We start from the raw sequence: 21651 nt of genomic DNA on the forward strand, positions 1-21651 counted from the left end.
CGCTACTTATTGTATACTTATGTGCACAAGTACTTTTCAAATGCTACTTCTACGAAGAAGGAATGTTGTTAAGATTGCTTTGTTACACCGATTTGAGAGAAAAATAGAAATAAATGCGAAAAAAGGCACAACTGAAGCGCAGTTGACTTGAATGCCGGAAATAAGCCGGGGTAAAGAATGAAAAGGAAGAGATAAGAAATAGTTGTGGACATGAAATGTGAAAGACGTGCAGCTCACACATATACATATAAGTATTATAAGGTCTGAGGTTGTGCTTGTGGTTGTGTGGCTTTTCCTAAGGCCTGCCCGACGCAGCCAACTAGGCAGCAAAAGTTGACAGGTTCTGGGCGGAAAAAAGTCAGATGTGAAGGAAAATAGTCAGAAATGTTGTCAGAGGCTGTCAGGAAAAGTACTTTGTTAGCTTTGTTATTCTCACGGTCGATTGACTATACACAAAGTGGTTAACTTTTAGACCGCCATGCGCCTTGCAAAGCACACACAAACACAAACACATAGACTAATAGTAGTGTAGTGTAGTACACCTATTAATGGCACGACTGACCTTTTTTCAGTCAGCCAGCCAGCCAACTCTTGACATGCCAACAACTTGACTGTATTGTATTGTGCGACTGCAAGTGGCGTATGAATGAAATAATGAATGAGTCAATGAGTGAATGTGCAGTGAACTCGTCTCACATTCGTTTGTGCTCATTTGTTGTGTTGGCAACCATATGTCGTGTGTATGTGTGTATGCGGCTGTGTCCTTTTTTAATTGGAAATATCAATCACAGTCACGGGATTAAGTGACATTAGCGTGCAAAGTGGTGACGTCGATGTCGCTGATGATGGTGACTTGGTGATTGCGTCGCCACGATTAAATCCAGTGTAGCCTGTAGCCTGTAGTCAGTCGTCATTTAGCCAGAAATAAGTACAGTTACACAGTGCAGCAGCAAGGCAAATGAGTTTGTTAATTCGCCGCTTTCGATCTGTTGCGGCACATTGTTGCCGCTGACGACAGCAGGCAGCCGTGTGCTAGGTGCTAACACACATAACGAGCTGACTGACTGTCCTAGTCTATTCAATAATGTGCGCTTTTCATGGCTTCTGTCTGCTAACTGGCTGTTCCAACTACGCGCCATTTGTTGGCATATCTGCCGCGTGTCAGTGTGGGTCATTTGTGCCATAGTCTCAATCGCTCGCTGATTCGTGTGAATGCTCTAAATGTGCTTTGTTTTGTTGCAATTTCTTTTGTTTGTTTTTTTTTGCTCCACTCTACGTTCGTTACGTGCGCTACATAGCACCGTTGTGCTGTTAATTAGCACCATTAAAGCTGTAACTTCTTCTGTTTCTCGAGGAGTTTTTTTCCGAACTTGCTGTTTGCTCGCTTGGAAGTGAAGCTGTTTTGCTCATTGTTATTCGTTCATTCTGGCTTTTTTAATTGAAGTGGCACACTTGAGGCGACCTCATCACTAGCATAGCACGGCTAAGCGTTATAAATGCGACTACAGTTGTGTGGAGGAAAATGGTAGTGATATTTTTTTTTTTTAATTTTTGGGTTCACAATTTTTTCTTTTGCAAGATATACGCTTTTTAGAAACTTTTTAGTTTATTTCTTTGTTCTGTAAATTTTTTTTCCTCAGCAATTAGAGTAATCATATTTTTTCCGAAAATCTAGTTTTTCTTGTGATTTTAATTACTCTAAAGCGACATATTTTACAAAAACTGATAGACTCATAGATTAGACCGATGTTCTCTAAAGGTTGCTTTCCACGTTTCAGTTTTCAAAAGATGAACTTTTCTTGAACTCCCGTCAAGCTTTCGTTATTTTTTCGTATCTTATACACCAACCGCGAGATATTTGTCAAAAACCATATCTCAGGAACTACTAGACCGATTTCAACGAAATTCGGTATATAATATTTTCTTGACACCCCGATGACACGTGTGGAAAATTAATGAAATCGGTTCACAACCACGACAACTTCTCATATAACTCAATTTTGAATTCCATCTGATTCCTTCACTCTATAATATATTTGTACATAAGGAACCAATGAAGATAAGGAAATAAAACTTTACACAATTACTGTATTTGAGCTGTGGCATGACTTGTGAAAAAATTGTCGAAATCGGACTATAACTTTTCAATGTCCCGGATATCGAACATGGAGAACTCAGTGAATAAGGGTAATTTTTCACCGAAGGTAAATCTCTCAAATATCTGAATTTAATTCAGATGAAATATTTTTCTTCTAATAGTGTAAAAAAATCGTTAAAATCGGGTCATAACTTCCCCTAGCTCTCATATACCGAATTATATGATTTTCAAAAATACGATGGGCTTAATAGCTCATAATTCGATTATTATGTGAAATATTTTAACCAAATTAAATGATCATATAATACTAGATATAATGTATGTTGGCGATGAAAATTAGAGAACTAGTTTCAGGAATTACCTCAGCCCTCATATACCATATATGATGATTTTCGTTTCAATTGGCCTTTATGCCGAATATATGGTTCAAATTGTGTGTTATCTTAATAAAAATATAGCAATAAATTGCGAGAGTATAAAATGTTCGGTTGTACCCCAACTTAGCCTTTCCTTACTTGTTCAAATATGTCTTCTTCTAAATTTTTTTCGGTCGCCAGAGGCATCTAATAGCATATAGTACCCCCCCTTTTGTTTAACGTATATTTTTATAAACAGACCTCAATTACACTTTTCTTCACACCACTGTACTCAGCAAACGCCGTAATGTTATTCGCTCGCTGTGTATTCTTTTCCGTCAACGTCTACTACGCTGCTGCCACTGACTTTTCCATTGTCAAGGTGAAGTGCCGTGAATTTCACTGTGAAGTTTTAATGGACTTTAAATGATTTTCCGCCCTTTTGGCGTGTAAATGATGGCCACACAAATCTGCAGGCGGCGCTTTAACTGTCAGCGTTTTGTGTACATACATATATAGAGACATTGGCTGTCTGTTTTTGATTTTTACACTCATTCATTATATTATTTTTATTGCTTCTCAAGTAGATTTTCAGAGAATTTTAAAGTCAACATTTTTTTGTTATTTATATACATACAATACTGCTATAGAACAGTATGTGTGGCACACACACAGTTTGTTGCCATTTTAATGGTTGTTGTGGTGAAATAAAAAAAAATTTAAAACAATAACAAAAAAAACATGATTAAATAAACTGAAGAGCAGGCCAAATGATTATTTAGTAAAAAACCGTAAACTCTGGTTGAAATTACTCGAATTTCCAATTTAATTGTTTTTGCTTTTGCTTTCGGTGATTCGTGATTTTATTACATTTTCCTTTTCACTCAACAGCAGCAACAAATTTATTTTCGTTCACACTAATTAAAGCAAAGTAAACGCTTATTACGCAAAGTGTTCGGAACAACAACAAATAATAAAAGCCAACAGCAAGTTAATGCATATATACTCACATACTTCCATATATGTATGCATAGGTCTATATGTGCATTTGTCTGTTGCTGTCTTTGCTGCTGATGCTGACAATGACTTTTGTGTGTTTACTTAATTGCCGACACTTTTGTTGCATGCCACCAGCTTTGGCTTCGGTGGCCCTGATGACTGCTAAAAGGCTACAAAAGGTTTTATTGCATTTTGGGAAAATAAGCAAAATGAAAACTGGAAACGAAAACGAAAATGTGCTAAGAAATGCGCTCAAAATGACTGCAAAGCGAAATTAAAAAGAAATAAACATTTCTTCGTTGTTGAAAACATGCAACACTCTTGAACTCAGCAAATCACACAGCGAAGCAACTCCAAAAAAAAAATACCAAAACAACTAAAAAAGTCGTAAAAACTGCGCTTATCAACTCTAAAAGGATTCATAAAAGTTGTGGCAAAGAATTTAAAATCCATTACCATAAAAAAATCCAGCCACAGCCACGGCGGGCGTAAGTGAGTAAACAAAACTACGAATACCTACGTGCTCATAAACTCACACAGGGTCACTACCATATGCATTTGAAACTATTAACAGTTTAATGGCCGTTAAACGTCAATCGCATATCTGCAGAGAGATAGAGATAAACATTTGCATTTGTTCACTTGATCCGCTGCATTTTATGCATTGACAGACAGCTGTCGGTGCGGTGACTTTTTGTCGTCCAGGCAGCGAGCCACATAATCAATTGCTTTCGAGATCGGTAGAGTAAGAGTAAGTACCTGCTACAAAGTAGACACATTATGTTCGAGAATTTTATCTTCGAGCATGCACTCCTATTGCTCTTAAATGTATGCTTCTCAATTTGAGGAATTCTCCAGCGAAATCTCTAGCATACCAGATTTCAGCCGAGAATTATGTTTTTTAAAATGTTAATTGATATGTTCTCTTATGAACAGTTATGCTGTTCTGAAATTTATATTCCCCAATTTGGAAAGGTATCTCCAGAAAACTAGGATTATAGTGGAATCGTTACTTAATTTTATAATTATAATTTGCTTAACTGGAATTCCTTACCCAGACAAAACATTGTTGAAACACTGCTTGGTTAGATTTGAGAGAGCAATGTTCCTAAATACCGGTCTTATATAACATCTTTCGAACAGTTCTATTGATATCTTCTATTGATAAAGGTTATATCTACACGCTTAGAAGAACAGTGGACTAGTAAACCCAAGATTCCAATAGTCTCTTATATAAGAGTGAATGGAGAAAACTCATGATCATCTTGAGTAGAACTTGCTTAAATACCCGAGTCTAGTTCATCCTAACTTAAATTTATGAATAAAGATTCGATCAAAATGTAGATACTTAAAGAAGATTTTGGAAAATGTAGATAAGAATGAGGTAGTTATGATTGAGAAGGATATATAACCATATAAGACCACACGTTCCCACGACAGTCGGTTCTACGTAACCGGAACGGCCCCGGATTTTTATCCGGCCAAGGACTGTCAAATCGGCAGCATTCCTCAAAATTATTTGGGGAATGTTTTATGCCGCTACAACAACAACAACAACTCTTTTCGAAGGATCTTAATTAAAATTAATCTGAATCATTCGGTCGCCGAAAACCATATTTTACAGGATTCTATAAGCGTTCTGAATATGTCATAAAATTTTTCTATAGGAGGAAGAAATCTGCGAATATCTGAAGATCTCTCCAGAGTAATTTTATTCCCTAGAGGGTAGTTTAAGGACACATTGGCTATATCCACGTTCTGTCTATAAGTCAATACTCTGTACACAACAATGTGACGCACTTAATGCTTTGATAAAACTCTATAACCACGTACAAGAAACATTAAAAATCGTTAAAAGATTATTATTATCAGCAATTTTTTTCTTAAAACAAACATAAAAATGTTTTTATTTTTTTTTTTGTGAGTTTTTCTGTTGACATTATTGCCACAATCTGTATTTAAGGCAACTTAATTGTGGATTAGAAGTGAATAATTTCAGCAATTTGTCACGTTTGTGCGTCATTAAAATTGATTGAGGGTTTTATGTGCGATAACAAAAAACGCACATGTACGCCATTACATATCCGCTCGTGTCATATATCCTTTCGTATCGTGTGACTAATTGCGAAAGGAATTTGTTTTTTTTTTCTCTCTTTTTTGTTTGATTATGATTTCATTGAGCTAATGTTGTTATTAATGCAGTTGTCTGAGCGCCCACGTTGTTGTGGCAAACTCATTATTTTTCGCTTTCAATACTTTTTCCAGGGATTTTTTCTTAATTACCAATAGTCTGTTGATTACATATGGTCTAGTGGTTTTCATTATTTTTCTTAATGAGCAAACGATAATATTTCTTTGAAACTCACACTTAATTAGAAGGCTGCTAGATTCTGTTTAAAGAATAATTTTATTTCTTAACGTAGTTCAAAAATGTTTAATTTCAAGATCAGTCTTTGAGATCACTTTATTCCCTCATAAACCATTCTGTGGCTAATCCAGTAAACCCTAACATTGCCCAAAAGCTCTATTAAACTAATATGCCCTTAAAACCAAATTGACCCCAAACATATTTCCCTTTTTCTGCAATTTTCTCAATAAAATCAACAATAAGAAATATTTCTTATACTGCCACAAAATTAATAGCATATTTAGCCTCTAACTGCTAGATAAATAAAACGACACAATCGAAAGCATGCAAATAATCCCATGACAAATAAGATTGCCACATGCAACATTTTCAACAAAAAAGCAAATAAATAAACAAATAAACATAAGGAGAAGTAAACATTTTCATATAAACTTCGACGCTTAGCTTTCAACACCCACACACAATGTTGTGACTTCCGCTCTTCAAATGTGCAGAAGTGCTCGTACGATTTCATATGACAAAGCAATAACAATAAAATCAAGAAAAAAAAAACACAAGTTGTAACCACAAAAACCGAAGAATTTATAATTTTTGAACACAAACAAATATTGTATTTGTGCTGCCGTATGTGTGGCGGGTAATAAATTGTATAAATAGACACACGAAAAGTTGTGTGTGTGTTTGTAATGCCTTTTGATGGATTGCGAAAAGTTGGCTGAATGAAAATTGTGAAAATTGAACAAACCACAATTTTACAAATCTCATAAGCGTCGCAATGCAAAAGGGAGGTGTAAAAGTGAGTCATAAAAGCTCGAAAAGCGACGTACGATGTTGGTATGACAATTCATTGAGTGCAATCAAAAATTTAGTGATTCACTGTGGGACTACTTTTATATTGGTTTGGAAAGTGTATGATTTTTTAGTGGCAGAAAGAAGATAGAAAATTCGCTAGTTCAGGTCGAAACGGATCTAGTGCTAGCATGGAAGATAGTATTTGTTATATCGAAGATCGAGATTGGTCTCCAAATATGTTAGGGTTTTATAGAATGACTCACTCTCACTCCTCTGGCGCTTATATACGTACTTTTTCTCAAATCTCTATTCTCCCTCTTCCCTCTATATTTGGAAATTTCTGTAGTCTTAGGTGAGAGCAGAAGATATTATCTGTCATATTGTCGCTTTAAATATGATAGGATCCAATTAGGTTAGGGTGTCTTCTCTGGATTTTCAATATTTTCCCTCACATATATTCATCTTTTTTCTTCCCTCTCCTTCCTCTTCCCCGTTTTTGTAATTATATCCGTAGTCATATTGGGATCAGAATAAAGAATTGTGTAATCATGGGTTTTCTGAATGCTTATAAAAAGGATTTTATAAGTTGAAGCTGATCTCTATATTGAAGATCAGATCACTGGGATCATACTTGGACTGTTGAAATACTAGTCTTTTGTGATGGCAAAACTCCTAGGTATAGATCAGAAACCACAATAGATCGACGAATCGTCTTGAGTCTATTATAGATCTGTTAGGTCGGTGAAAAAACCATTCATCAAACGGGCTGATTTCTACGTGGAAGATCCGATCACGAGGATTCCAGTTGAATAGTTGAAACTGGGGTCCTTTGTGATGCTAAGTAGAGATCAAAAGACCCTATTGTATCGACAAAGCTCATTGGTTCTATTATAGAACTGAGCTCCAAAGAACAATAGATTCACGAACCACAATGTGATCCAACTAGTATACTTCCAAACGTTGCAGCATCTCGTTTGTATGCTTGCACTCCAATTTTCTGCCAATTTTCCATGCCAACAGCAACATACAAACATATACAAGAGACCTCCATTGGCTTTGATTATTATTGCCATTGCAATGTTTGTTGATATATGAGTATACTCGCATGCTTGTGAAGTGAAAATCCCAAAGATATCATAAAATATTATACACTGACCACCAAGTAGAGTAACAACAACAACAACAATAACCACAACAATAATATCGAGCGAAAACAGGCAAATAGCAATCTCAGCAATAATAAAGGAGTCTCACAAGGCGAATATGCTCGTATATGTATGTATGAATGTCTGAATGTACCGTTGTAGTACTTGCAACACTTTTATCTACTCGAACTGTGTGGCAACAACGACTCACATGAGTGTTGCAGGAAGTTGTTGCAAGTGCCAGTTGAGGTGTGCGAGTTGCAAGTCAAAAGTCTTGTATAACGGTTAATGCGGAGTATGCGATGCGGTTGGTGGCGGCGACGGCAGCGGCGAAGGGAAGTCATTTAATTTATGAACATGCTCATAACTCTTTGACTTGCTGGTGGTGGTGCCACATGCAGTGCAAACCCACAACTACACTCGCGTGCGTGTCGGCATGCACTGACTGCCCAGTCTACAGTTGTTTGTTGTAACTTCTATAACTGTCCTTATGTATTTATTGTTTTTGTATGAGTGCGCGTGTGACTGTAAGCCCCAGTGACAATTTAAATGGTCTCTGCGGTGCATGGTGTTTTGACTCCAACAAAGCTCACTGGCTCAGTCCGTTGTGAGTCAGTCAATGAGGAGATACATTAAGAGCGAGTGCCCAAGGCGGGGCAAGGGGCAATTGGAGATTGCACATATCAAAAACTCATACAAACTGAGAGGGAGCAGAGAAGTTGTTATTGGCCAAAAACTTTATTATTTTTGTTGTAGTTGTTGTTGTTGTTGTTGTTGCTGATTGTTTGTGCCTTTTTTCAGTGCTTTTCGGCTTTCGCTTTTGTTCCAAATGACTTTGATGTATGCAATTTTATTGATTTACTGAGCAAGCGTGACCGAACGAGTGCTATTCATATGACAGCCGGCTATTGTTTGAGTTGTATTCTGTGTAGGTTTCTACGTGTTTTGGTTGTAGTTAAATAAACTTTTCTATAAATGCGAATTGATAATGTTAAGCGTACATAAAGCAGCCTTTGGGGTTTGTTGTTTGATGTTTTTCATACAACTGCTGGCATTTGTTGTTTTTGCTTAATACATTCAACTTGGTTTGAATGTTGGAGCGGAGAGATAAATGCGAATGAAAGATCAAAAACTAAGCTGGTGCTTTTTCACAGATATACAATATGAAGCTGTAGTTTTGTTGACTTTTGATAAAATTTTAATAAAGTCGTTCATCTATTAGAGGAGGGTCAACCTTTTGTCATCATTTATTCATATGTTTTTTTATCTTTTTTGTGTAAAATACACTTTAGGGAACTAAAAATATTATGATAATAGTAGAAAAGTCCTATCAAACGCTCGCTGTTCGCTCAAAGATAGTCAAGGAGTGCTTAACTTCTCCATCAGTAGCTTCCAGCTACTTTAATATAATACTCCTTTGGATCCCAGGCCATAGCGGTATCGCTGGAAACTGCAAAACCGATGAGGCTCCCACTCCTCCCACGTACCTATGTGACTGCGAGATCATTCTGGCCCAAGGGGGATCGCAGGAGATCCAATAAGCTATTTACTCTTAATAAGGTTCAGTTGGTCGTGATGATATGTGCCATCACTGGCCACTGCCCGATGGGGTTACATGCCGTGAGGCTGAATATCCAACAGATACAAATTGCCAAAGTTGCATGGAATAAGGAGAGATTGAGTCGTCGAGACACTTTCCCCTTCATTGTCCAGCTTTCGCTAGACTGCGGCGGAAATATCTTGGCAGGGAAAATTTCGAGGAACCAGCTGAAGTATCCCGACTACAAAGTGGTTGCCTGCAATAATTCGTGAAAGGCTCAAAGCGCTTTGCCGTTACTTGAGTGTCTTGGGCATCCATTTTTAGGAGTTTGCGGCATCACAAAGGACTGGCTTTAGATGTCTAAGTGAGATCTCTTGTGACACAGGAGATCAGCCACTCTAACCCAACCTAACCTGTGAAATCTGCTGTAGTGCCTAAGGTTCGGATCGGTCAGCTCAAAGACTCAAATAAATGTTTAATAAAGCATGGAAGAAGAGAAATTATAATCCTTACTACAAGAATAATTTTGTCCAAATTATAAAATCTTTAAGGACCTATACTCTTAAGCTCAATTCATATCATAATTGGCGATCTGGGAGGTACCTTGGGTCCATCAAGCTTGCAAGCCCTAATGAGTAACAATAATGACTGAGTTTAACTCTAAATTAAGATTCAAGGTTCATACAGAAATACCAGAATATGATATTTTATTCGAATGTAATGGATTGACAATTCGTCGATTAATCGAAAGAAATTTAAACTTTATACTTCTCATATCTATAAATTCAAAAACTATTCAAATTCCAGACAGAAAAGACAAAGATAATTAAAATATTAAAGCGGAATATGTGTATATAGATATGACATGGTCGAAAATCTATGATGAAATATTGATCGAGTACCAGACTTTACTTATAGTTAGGTTAAAAAATGAAATGAAATGATAAGTTCGAACAAATGATCCTATAGAACCACATATTCAGTATTGGGAAACAAAATGAAAACATGCAAACATATGTAAGTGAAGGCTATAAAGGTTTAAGATGGCAGATGTTTCCCTAACTAGTATATAATTTACGAAAGTTTTCATACATTTTACTATGATTATGATTACATATTGACAAACATATATGAAATATATATAAAACATGACTTACTTGATATCTTGCCATTTAATATTTCTCACTGGATATTTTTTATATTATATATCCACACTCAAAAGTGATTAGCAAACTTGTCATTTTTAATCTAAAAAGAAAAGAAATTGAAACATCTTAATTTTTTTGATCAGTTTTTACTATTAAAATAAATATTACTCAACCAATTGAACCACATTTTAACCTAAAAACTCTTTGTAAATCAAAAATATATAATTTCAACTACAAATATGCAACCACAAACAATTAATTCCACCAATAATTGCTTTCTTCTCTACTTTTCTTGCAGATTTCATGTGCGGCGGCAAAAGTGAGCCACAAATCTTAGAAATTGAAGGATTTACGACTTTTTGAACACAAAGTGAACGGGCGACATGAGAGAGAGCAAAGAGTGATGGATTCACAAAGCGAAAATATAATTCAAAGTTGAATGCAATTCAACAACAACAATAACAAAAGAAGCAACATTAAACAAGTGAACTACTGAGAAATAGTAGCTGTCAGTGTTGTGTTTGATGATACTTTAATTATAGCTAAAAATATGAAAACAACAACAATTGTGCATGCGTGTGTGTGTGTTAGTGTTGTTGTGCGGTGTTGCCAGTGCTGAAGCGGTGCGCTCAAAGGCCACATTTCATTCACTAGCTATTCACAATGCTGCGCGGCGTGACTCCGACGACTCCTTTCTTCATATTATGCTTTTTAATGTGATTTTTCTTGAATTTCTTTGAGCGCAGCAATACAACCATAATAAAATGTCATTAGTGTCAAGAAATGATGAAAAATTGTGTGCGCGCGCAAAATATACTCGACAAGTGTTGCTGCTGCTGCTGCGTAATTTAAAAAGTCACGTAAAACAGCAATGCGCTGCTGTGTGTCGAGTTGAAAGGAGAGGAAAAGCAAAGAAAAGAAAGCGTGGAAAAAATAAAAGTCGAATGAAAAAGGAGTGAAAATATATAGTAGTGTAGCAGTAGCGCGGTGTGCGGTGGTCGGCGAGCATGAGTAGGATAATACAGTGTGATTAATAACCAAAAACAAAACACAATGAGCGCCGGCAACAACGCAAATGCGCTGAAATGAACGACGCGAGCTGACCGCCGTTCACCGCTTTGCACTTAATACAACCGGAAACGGATATATATGTATTACGTGCAAGCTAAAATGTTATTAATAATAATAAATGTATTTTTTTATATTTTTTTTGCAATCACAGGTCAAAAATTTATTAAAAAAGAGAGAAAAATACTGTGAAAAAAATTATTACAAAATATCGTGAAAAATTTTTTTAATAAAAAAATGAAATCAAAGCAAAATCTTCAAATTCCAGCGAAAAAGAAAAGGTAGAAAGCAAGCGCAAGAATTGTAATCAAAACAGGCAGTGGTGCACAAAGCGAATAAAAGTGTGTTCATAAAAATTACGGGAATCCAATAAAAACGCGTTGTATATCGTTGAGTCAAAGTGGTTTAAAGAAAAAATATTAACGAAAAAAAAAACAAAAATATTAAAAAAATAAAAAAATTAAAAATAAATTGCCAACAGCAAGAAAAAGCAGTTACCGCGTCGCCAACAACGCTCTACTTGGCGTAGCAGCTTCTTTGCTACTTCGTCGCTACAACAAACAACTAATCAAGCTGCGAGTCAGCAAACAACAACAACAACTACATTCAACACTCGCATTCATCCACATCTTCAGCAACTTATTGAGCAGCAGCGCTTGCCACTGACTCCATCGTCAACAGCAACTCCAACGCCGTCGTCGCTGTCGGCGTCGCTTTAACTCTGACTGCGACTGTGACTCTAAAATGGTCAAAATGGAATTTCTTAAAAGGAAACATTTTTCATTGTGGATTATAACGACATTTGTACTCGTGGCTGGCATTTTCGATGGCTGCGTCGCACTGCAAGGCGTACCGACATGGATGTAAGTTGCACATTTCTATACACACATTACTATTATTTATATTTTCGTATTTGTATGCGTACGTACGCGTATAGTATGTTGTCATATTAATGCGCGTTACTGTTGTTGTTTTTTTTCTGCTTAAGCAACGGCGACGCATTTTCCTTATGATTCCTTTTTTAGCGCGCGCGCACTCAGAAACTCGCGTTAAATGCATATAAATCCATATATTATTTCATTTTTATTTTTATTCCTGCGCTTTCACATTAAGCTTTAAGAATGTGCTGCATTTGTAGCGTAGTGCGAAAGCATTGTAGCAGGCGACAGCAAATTTGTAACTGCTCGGTGTTGAAAAAAAATCTGAATAATTGCTGCGCTAATGCCCGTTAAAATGCTGAAAATGTGGGAGTTTACCAGGCGAGGAGCAGATAATGATAGCGTTAAAGAAAGCTGTAAGAGTTATCTTCGTGGAACAGTTAGTGATTTTACTAAAACGGCTTCCAGTAAAGAATCATGTTTATTTTTTAAAGATCCTTAACCTAATATATATAATATCAAGTATGATCCTATTTCACCCGATTTGATTAATAACAAAACCTATAATTAGGAATATGGGATCTAGGAAAAGTTATAACCCGGTTTTAAACATTTTTGGTACAGAGACAAACTATTATAAGAAAAAGATACTCTCTGCAGTACTTTAAAATATCTGAGAGATTTACCTTCGGTGAAAAATTACCCTTATTCATTCAATTCTTCATGTTCGATATCTGGGGCCTTGAAAAGTTATAGTCCGATTTCGACAATTTTTCCACAAGTTAAGCCACAGATGATATACAGTATTTGTGTGAAGTTTCATTAACTTATCATCATTGGCTGCTTATGTATGTATATATTATAAAGTGAACGAATCAGATGGAAAAAAATTTGTTATATGGGAAGAAGGCGTGATTGTGAACCGATTTCGCCCATTTCTCATCCGTGTTATCAAGAAAATATTATATACCGAATTTCATTGAAATCGATCGAGTAGTTCCTGAGTTATGGTTTTTGACCCATAAGTGGGCGACGCCATACACATTTTCTATTTTGTAAAATAATCTGAGTGCATTAAGAACTTCAAAAAACGGTCCAACAACATAAGTTAACCAATTGTTTTCTAAATTTCCATACCTATGCTAAGTGCTACCGAAGAGAAAACCCTTCCTACATTTAGACAATAATGCTTTCTCGTATATGATTTTTAAATACCGGAAACAGTGTTTCCTTTCTTTTTTGTTCTGTTGAAAACTTACCTGAGTATTGCTAAAGATTATTGGGAATTTCAGATATTTATTTTCTTTGCATGACATGGAGGTTGTCTTATTTAAGGTAGAAACCACCTCAATCTTTCCAATAATTAGGTTAGGTTATATTTTATAGCTGTTCCGTTTAAGAAGAATGTAGAAAGGACAGAATGTACAAAAAACTGAGGTCCAAAAAATTTTTGTCTAGATCTCTCAACGGCAAGGCATTCCAGATGGAAATATTGGGATGATTCCAAATTTTTTGTAAATCTCTATGGGGCAATGGTCAGTTAGAGCATATATTACTAGGAAAATATTGCCTTTACTGAGGACAAAGAGTTTACTTAAAAATAATTGAATCCATCGACTTAAAAAAACTAACTTCGACATAAAATTTTGGACGTTTTTAAGTTTTTTTTAGTAGCATTGTTAGTTCTCATGCATACATATGTATGTAAGCGAACATAATGAGAGAACCGTTCTACGTAACCGCAACGGACCCGGATTTTTATCCGGGGAATGTTTTATGCCGCTACAACAACAACAACAACAACAACAACAACAACAACAACAGAAAGTTCCTCCCAATAAGTATTTTTACAGACTATTATTGATATTTACGGAAAGCGTTGTTTTAAAAACCTCTTCCTTCTAAAATTTCTACTATTCCGCTGTTTACAAAATTCGAAGTCAAACGAGGAATGGCGTGCCGGACGATACTTTTTATGCATTTATCGGTGAGAAATATTTTCGTATGAGAATATTTATAATTTTTCAGTATTTTTATATGAGCTTTCAGAAGTATTTAAACTTTAGACGCTAAAATAATAACCCTTTTAATTAATAGCTGTAAACCAACCGTATAAACCGATTATCGCAGCATACAAAATTCTCTCTTTTGCATGCAACCACAAAATTTCTCACTTCAAGTCAAGTAGCATAACAAACCGTATTAAAATATAATGCGTAAACGTAATTAATTAACAACTTTATGATTATAAGCTTTTAAAACGTACAAATTTTCGAAATTCCAACCAAAACGTTTTATTGCTCGCACACATACATACATACACACACAAACGCATGAGAAGTGAAGCTTTATATTAAATCGTCTGATATTTATTTCATATCTAGCCTGAATATGTTTGTGTGTGTTTAGCAGTCGAGCAACTGCATTGCATTAGAAAAAACACTTTCTTTATCGCTCCCCAAGCGAAGTCTCTCTGCGCTGCACAACAGTTAAATGCAGTCAGACAAACACATCCATATATCTAACAAACTGAAAGAAAAACGTAGAACTTGCCAGAGCAAAGTTGAAATAGAGCAGAGCAATCACGCACAGCATTAATTTTCAAATTTTATGATTTTAAAGCAGCATCCCCTAACGGAGCTACAGAGTGAGGGGATCATGTAGATATGTATGTCTATGTAAAGGTATTCCAACTGGCGGCTATAACTTCGTGACTTGTACGAGTTAGATGCTAAGTCCATTGCAGTGCTGCAGCTAACTTTTCTGGCGCATTAAAACGCTTGGGTGCTATTAAGCTACTTGTTGTTGTTGTTGTTGTTGTTGTATCTAAGCAGCGTACAAAGCGTAGCTTGTACATATGTTATACAAGAGGTTTATGTGCATGTTGCATGCAGTTGTGGCACATGTCCAATAATTGTTGGGTTGTCATTCTCGTTGCTGTTGTTGTTGTAGAAATCACATTGTTAAGTGGCATAGTTGAGCGGATTATGACACTTTGCTCGAGCTTTTATTTGGCTTTTGTAATTTTCTATGCACTTATTGTTGCTTTTATTGTTGTTGTTTAATACTGCCACAAATACACTGTAACGTGTTTGGGGTCTTCAATCGGGCGCTGGCTAAATGTTGTTGGTAACACCAGATTTGTGGCAGCATAATCAAATTTAGTGGTTTATGGGCAAACAAATATCATATATGTATATACAATACATACATACAAACACATTTGCAGATCTCCACTCATGAGTATATATATATATATATTACGGAATTCAGGATAAGTGCACTACATAATTCCAATTGCCCACGAGCGTTATAATCTCATTGCAACGCTGCCAGTTGCATATTTAATGTTCACATATACCTACACACACACACACACGTATATATGTATATATGTATATTGATACATATATATTCACTAAAGTATTTATCTATGCTCTTGTCGCTTGTCGCTGGTTTTTATGTGCTTACTTAATAGCTTACGGCTGCTGGCTGCTGCAACAAGTGGTTGCATACGTGTACGTGCATTATTATGCGAGCGAACGAGCGTGTGTGACACTGCGAGTGGCAAGGCCGCCACATTGAGTGCTTGTTCCTGTTCTCATTACTATTGCTGTGAGCACGCCTTCTGGCAAATGATAATGACACTGTTAATTTGCTTGTTTTGCTGCGATTTTATGCCTTGTTAAGTGTTCAATAAATTACTCGCATGTGTTGTAATTGTTGTTTTTTGTGTGTTGGCACTCGAGTGGGTGGTGATTTTACGCGCCTATTACATTTAGTTGTGTGGCAATTAGGTGAACTTTGGTAAATTATGAGGACTTTATTGAATTTTGTGAAAATTCGAAATTTTGGAAAATTGTGAAGAATCTAGCAAATTTTCGGAAAATGTTCAGCTTCAAAAAATATTTAAAAATATTTTTATTAATCGTACGGAGAAAGCTGTCTATAATAATAATAATTATCCTTTCTAAATTTAGTTTCTGAATGAAAAATAAATTGTCTGTTATAATATTCCTCGTACAACTTCTTCGTATTTTTTTAGTTTTTGAGATCTGGACATTGATGTCTCAAGTTTTCCTTTAATAATTCTAAGTGGAAACATCAATATCTCAATTTTTTCTACATCTAAAAATCGGTTAAATATTTCGAAATTCAATCTACCTATACAGATGATCTATAGCTCTGTATATAATATAATATAAAAATATAGAATATAGTTACAGATCTATAAAGGTTCCATCATATCAATATCCGAGTATCCTGTTCCTCAACACATGCCTTGAACTGCTTCTGTCAGTTTTTGTCTATGTTAGTCTATGGAGATATGATAAAATCTCAAAGGTCACATTCAAGAAAGAACTTAAATTTAATTGCCCATCAGAAAGTCGGTTCTTCATAATAATGAAATTGGATTCAATACCAGCCATCCATCTCTTTGCCTGCCCAACAAACCTAACTCATCTAACCCCCAACTCTCTATGGTACGACTCCATTGAAACAGCTCGTTTCCTGAGTCTCCAGTTAGATGACCTCGATAACAACTAGACTTAAGCTTCTCCACCCAAGTGGAATCTTTCAATAACAACAATTTTCTAAGTAGATACACCCTGTATTTATATATAGGACAAATATGGAAAGTCCCGACGACTAAGCCGGAACCGCTCTTAGTACTCTCATGGGTAGCCCTGTTTGAAGTACACATTTATGGTCAGTGGATATACTAAAGTACCTTAAAAGAATATCTAGATTAATCTGCAAACTAGCCTACTTTTCTCGAACACAAATCAACTCTAATGCTAGAATCTAGAATGATGATAGAAGCGAAAATTGTTTGCTGTAATAGATATACATAGTATATCTAGTGTTTGAAAACTGTCATGTAAATACCTATCAGTTCCAAAATCAGTTTCACGTATTAGCACACATTTGTAATCTTATCTCTCTACTAAGTTAAATATAATTAATTTGAATTATTTCAACACTTGAATAATTACTTCACATATAATTATTTGAAGTCTTTCATTCGGTCATTATAAATTAGTTATATAATTATAATTTCTTTGCAAACTCAACACACTAACCAACACGCCTTTAGATTTTGTGCGAGATAAACAACAAAAATTAGGTCAAGCATACTTGAGCTTAATTATGTTAGAAATGTTGATATGCGGGCATACGCCACATTCTACGATACTTCAACATAACTGCATGCCAACCTACCTACTATAATTAATATTTGTGCGACTAGCAACGGACTCAGCCAGTGCGTTTAGAATTTCAGTGCGTATTAATGAATTAATTAAGTATAATAATATGCCTAGAGTTGTGCTGACTATGCCTGGCTTAGCGTGTATGAGTTGTTATAATTTTCACCAGTCAACAGCACAACATAATGAATGCATTCCTTTACATTTAGCTAAACTATTGCTGCTGACATTAAGTGTAAAATATTGTAAACTAGTACTGCCTAGAATATGGGCTTTTGAAAGTTACTGCTAAGGTGATTATATGTACATTTGGGTATTCAAGCAAAGTTGTTGGCACTAGGGCACGGAGTTCTGTGAACGGCACGCATAGCTGTTCATATCTCTACAAAAGTATGTATGTGAGTAAACATTTCTGAAAGCTTAATACTATATGGAATTTCTATTCTTGCATTCAGCTTAATTAATTAAACATTTAATTTGCTAAGTTACTAAGCATTACTTTATGTGGCAGCACCTTAGCCCAGCAACTTTGTTAACTTTTGTATTCACACAAATTTTGGGGGTTGGCATGCAGTGGGGATTAAGCGAGCTGCAGGCGTTGCATGCACGCATAGTTTACACCAAAAATTTCATTTACAAAAACCATATTATATATACTAACACGTGTATTTATAGCAAGCAGGTCCGTTCTAGTTTCAAGTTTCTCTGCGCATAAGCTGGTATTTCCCCCGAGCACCTTAATGTGCTTACGTACTTTGCTTACTTTTAAGCGAGAAACTTCAGGCAAACACATACTTCGAAATGCTTAGTCACATGTGCCTAGAATGTATATCGAGTGCCTTCATGCTGCTTGCCACATTAGCACTTCAGTCATAATGACAGTGAAAGCATTAATCATTCGGCCGAAAGTCTTCGCATAAATTTTTTGCATTAGTTATGGAAAATGAAGGCGTCACTCATGTTCAACAAGGTGCCGGGTATGTTCACATATTCATTTTGGCATGACAAATATTTTCTTGAAACACATTTTTCAAATTACAGTTTACATCGTGAAAAATCAACAGAGTCGATATTTTTGAAATGTATTAATTTGTATTAGGGTTTGGCCGATCTGTATGTATGTGATTGGCGTGGAAACCGTTTAGCCGGTTATAGCCGAATCGATGACTGTGCGCCACTCCTCTCTTTCCCTCGCAGTTCAGCGCCAGTTGGAGATCCCAAGTGTATCCAGGTCGCTCTCCACCTGGTCCCTCCAACGGAGTGGAGTCCTTCCCCTTCCTCGGTTTTTCGTCCATTCGGACAACATGACCTAGCCGCTATCTTTTTATTCGCTGAACTATGTCTATGGAGTCGTATAACTCGTACAGCTCATCGTTCCATCGTCTGCGGTATTCGCCGTTGCCAATGTTCTGAGGACCATAAATCTTGCGCAAAATTGTCCTCGTGAAAACTGCTAGTGTCGCCTCATCGGATGTTGACATCGTCCACGCACCTTAGAGTGGGGGCCTATGTAGGACTTGTAGAGTTTAGTTTTCATTCGTCGAGAGAGGACTTTACTTTTCAATTGCCTACTCAGTAGTAGCACCTGTTGGCAAGAGTGATTCTGCGCTGGATTTCGAGGCCGAGATTGTTGGTGTTGCTGATGCTGGTTCCCAGGTATAGGAAATTATCTACGACTTCGAAGTTATAACTGTCAACAGTGATGTGGGAGCCAAGACGCGAATGTGCTGACTGTTTGTTTGATGATAGGAGATATTTCGTCTTGTCCTAGTTCACCTCTATCTATCTTTTATACACTTAAAACTTGTTAGTCTATTTAGTTTTATGCAGAATATTTAGGTGAGTCAACGAATTGAACTCTTTGTATTGAAGATTGAATCTGAAAGACTTGTCTGGAATAATTCCTTATTATTTCGTAATTCCTTATTACACTAAGTGGTGTTTCTTGATAGATAAAGGACTATAACAACGACGGATTTTCAAAAACTACTAACTGTCTTAGTTCTTCATATTTACTTTGAATGAAAAATTTCTCAAAGAGACACATACAACAAATAAAAACCATACTGATTAGTCTTTATACCATTAAGACACAATTAAAGTAATAACCTGATAAGGATGCACTAGGTAGCACCTATCAGCTGATGTTTTTCGAAACTGGCATAATGCACATCAGATCTCTCTTAATGAGCTGACTTCACCTCTCTACTAATGCAGAACTCTGTTCTGAAATTGGTCTTAAATTCTTCGTTCTTTATTCAAAATCTAATATGCATCATATTTGTAAATAAAATTTTACCGCCATTAAACCATATTTATTTCACATTCACATTTTCATGCCATATTTCGAAAACTACTTTCCCGTACCTTCGTGTAAAAATACTTGCGGTTGGGGAACCACTGCATATTTAAGTTATTGCATTACGTTGCGTAATTATATATATTTCTATTATTATGTGCTACGAAAATGGAAACCCAGTAAGGTAAAATTTAAATTAAAAAATTTTAAATTTGGAAGTCTTCAGGACTGGAAGTCTTAGAGGTCTCCTCAAATTTATCTATTATGTATCTATTAGATCTAAGCCATGCAGCAAGTATGCTTTAATATCGCTACTATTAATCGTATGTAGACCTATTAGTCTTTCCTGATAGTAATCTGAAAATAAGTTGAGACTTGTTTTACTCAGAAATTATTTGGATTTTTAGAAAAATCATGCTTCCATAGACCTTATAAAAGTGAAAGATTTCACGTAAAATTTTAATTATTATTTAAGAAACTAACTTTTAGACCTAACTACGCTCTTTTCTATTCTTTTTTATATTCTTTTTTAGTTAGTGTAGTTAGAGATTATGCGAAACGAGTCAAAGTCTGCTAGAATGACATAACGAATTATCATAGTTAATATTAAGTTTTGAAGTGCTCTGTTTGTGTTTTGATCTAAAATAGAGAAGTTATATATATACATATACAGAAATTTAGTCGGTGTGCTTTTTCCGACAGGCTCATTATGTCTTCATACACTTATGTATTGTTGTATAGTACATGGTATATTTGACATGGCATCGCATTTCAGCTCGGTGAAAAGTTTCCAATAAAGAAAGTAAATTAATTAAAATTGTTTTCTGTTGTCTCTGAAACTAGAACAGTCCATTGCAAATACAAACATGTATATATATACATACCTACATGAAACAAATGCGCCTGTATTGGCGCCAATCACAATTACAAAAGTACACACCGACTGCTGGACGAATTTCCGCTCTACTACACTAACAGTTTCATTAAGTGCTCTCAAATACTGACACAAAACACACGCACACATGCGCATATAAACATATGTGCGCTGCATTTGTATGATGTGCGAGCATAAATAGGGAAGGAGGCGAGCTGGTGCGGGGCGTGAGATTGAGTGCATAGGGCGCATGCAAAATACAGCGAATGAGTAACTGTTTAAATTTGCCAACATTCACACACACACACACTAACACATACATACATATAAACTAACAGTAATGTATGTTTATGGCGTTGCAATCAGTTGCATGTAGGCAGCATTTGTTTGCTTTCGTTTGCAACATTGTTGCTGCGCTGTTAAATATTAATGTGTACATCTGTGTATGTATGTATGTGGGTGTGTGGCACATGGCGCTGGCTGGCTGATAGAGCTGTTGTAAGAATCAACGAGCAAAAAAAGTTTGTGCGCAAATATTTGCAACAAATCAAATACTCACAGGCACACACACACACATACTGACAATGCGCTTCACTATGATGGTACTCAGCAATGTGCCATTGCATTATGGCAGGAAGCTGCGGCGCAGCAACAGCATTGAAATTGTTTGCGAAACTTTGCTGCACCTGCTTTATTGCAACAAAGCTGCTTCAAATAGCAAACTGACAAGGCTGCAGCGCTAGGGGTCGGTGACAAGTTGTTTGGAAAAATTTTCAGAAAAAAGTGAAAAGTGAATGCAATGCCCGGGCAAAAGTATGCTTTTAATGAACTCCGAGCTAACTAACAAAATTTTCAATTTAATTTTTTCGCTTTCTT

The 21651-nt window shown here is 36.0% G+C and overlaps 2 protein-coding genes across 4 annotated transcripts in view; one reads left to right on the forward strand and one right to left on the reverse strand.

Moving 5' to 3' along the window:
* The window catches only part of LOC128922610 (uncharacterized), a 367146-nt gene that overhangs the window by 162913 nt on the left and 182582 nt on the right, over positions 1-21651 (reverse strand). Inside the window, exon 5 of the transcript XR_008471798.1 lies at positions 10456-10546. The gene's annotated coding sequence lies outside the window, so the exon portion shown is untranslated. The remainder of the gene's footprint in view (positions 1-10455; positions 10547-21651) is intronic.
* Positions 1-21651, forward strand: part of LOC105209321 (protein Wnt-5) — a 205090-nt gene that overhangs the window by 47907 nt on the left and 135532 nt on the right. For all 3 annotated transcript variants that reach the window (XM_011179676.3, XM_054233708.1, XM_054233709.1), the window contains exon 2: positions 11669-12377. In XM_011179676.3, coding sequence (XP_011177978.1) covers positions 12259-12377 — 119 coding nt within the window. In that variant the 5' untranslated portion in view covers positions 11669-12258. The remainder of the gene's footprint in view (positions 1-11668; positions 12378-21651) is intronic.

This window comes from Zeugodacus cucurbitae, chromosome 6 (assembly GCF_028554725.1).
Source record: "Zeugodacus cucurbitae isolate PBARC_wt_2022May chromosome 6, idZeuCucr1.2, whole genome shotgun sequence".
NCBI lineage: Eukaryota > Metazoa > Arthropoda > Insecta > Diptera > Tephritidae > Zeugodacus > Zeugodacus cucurbitae.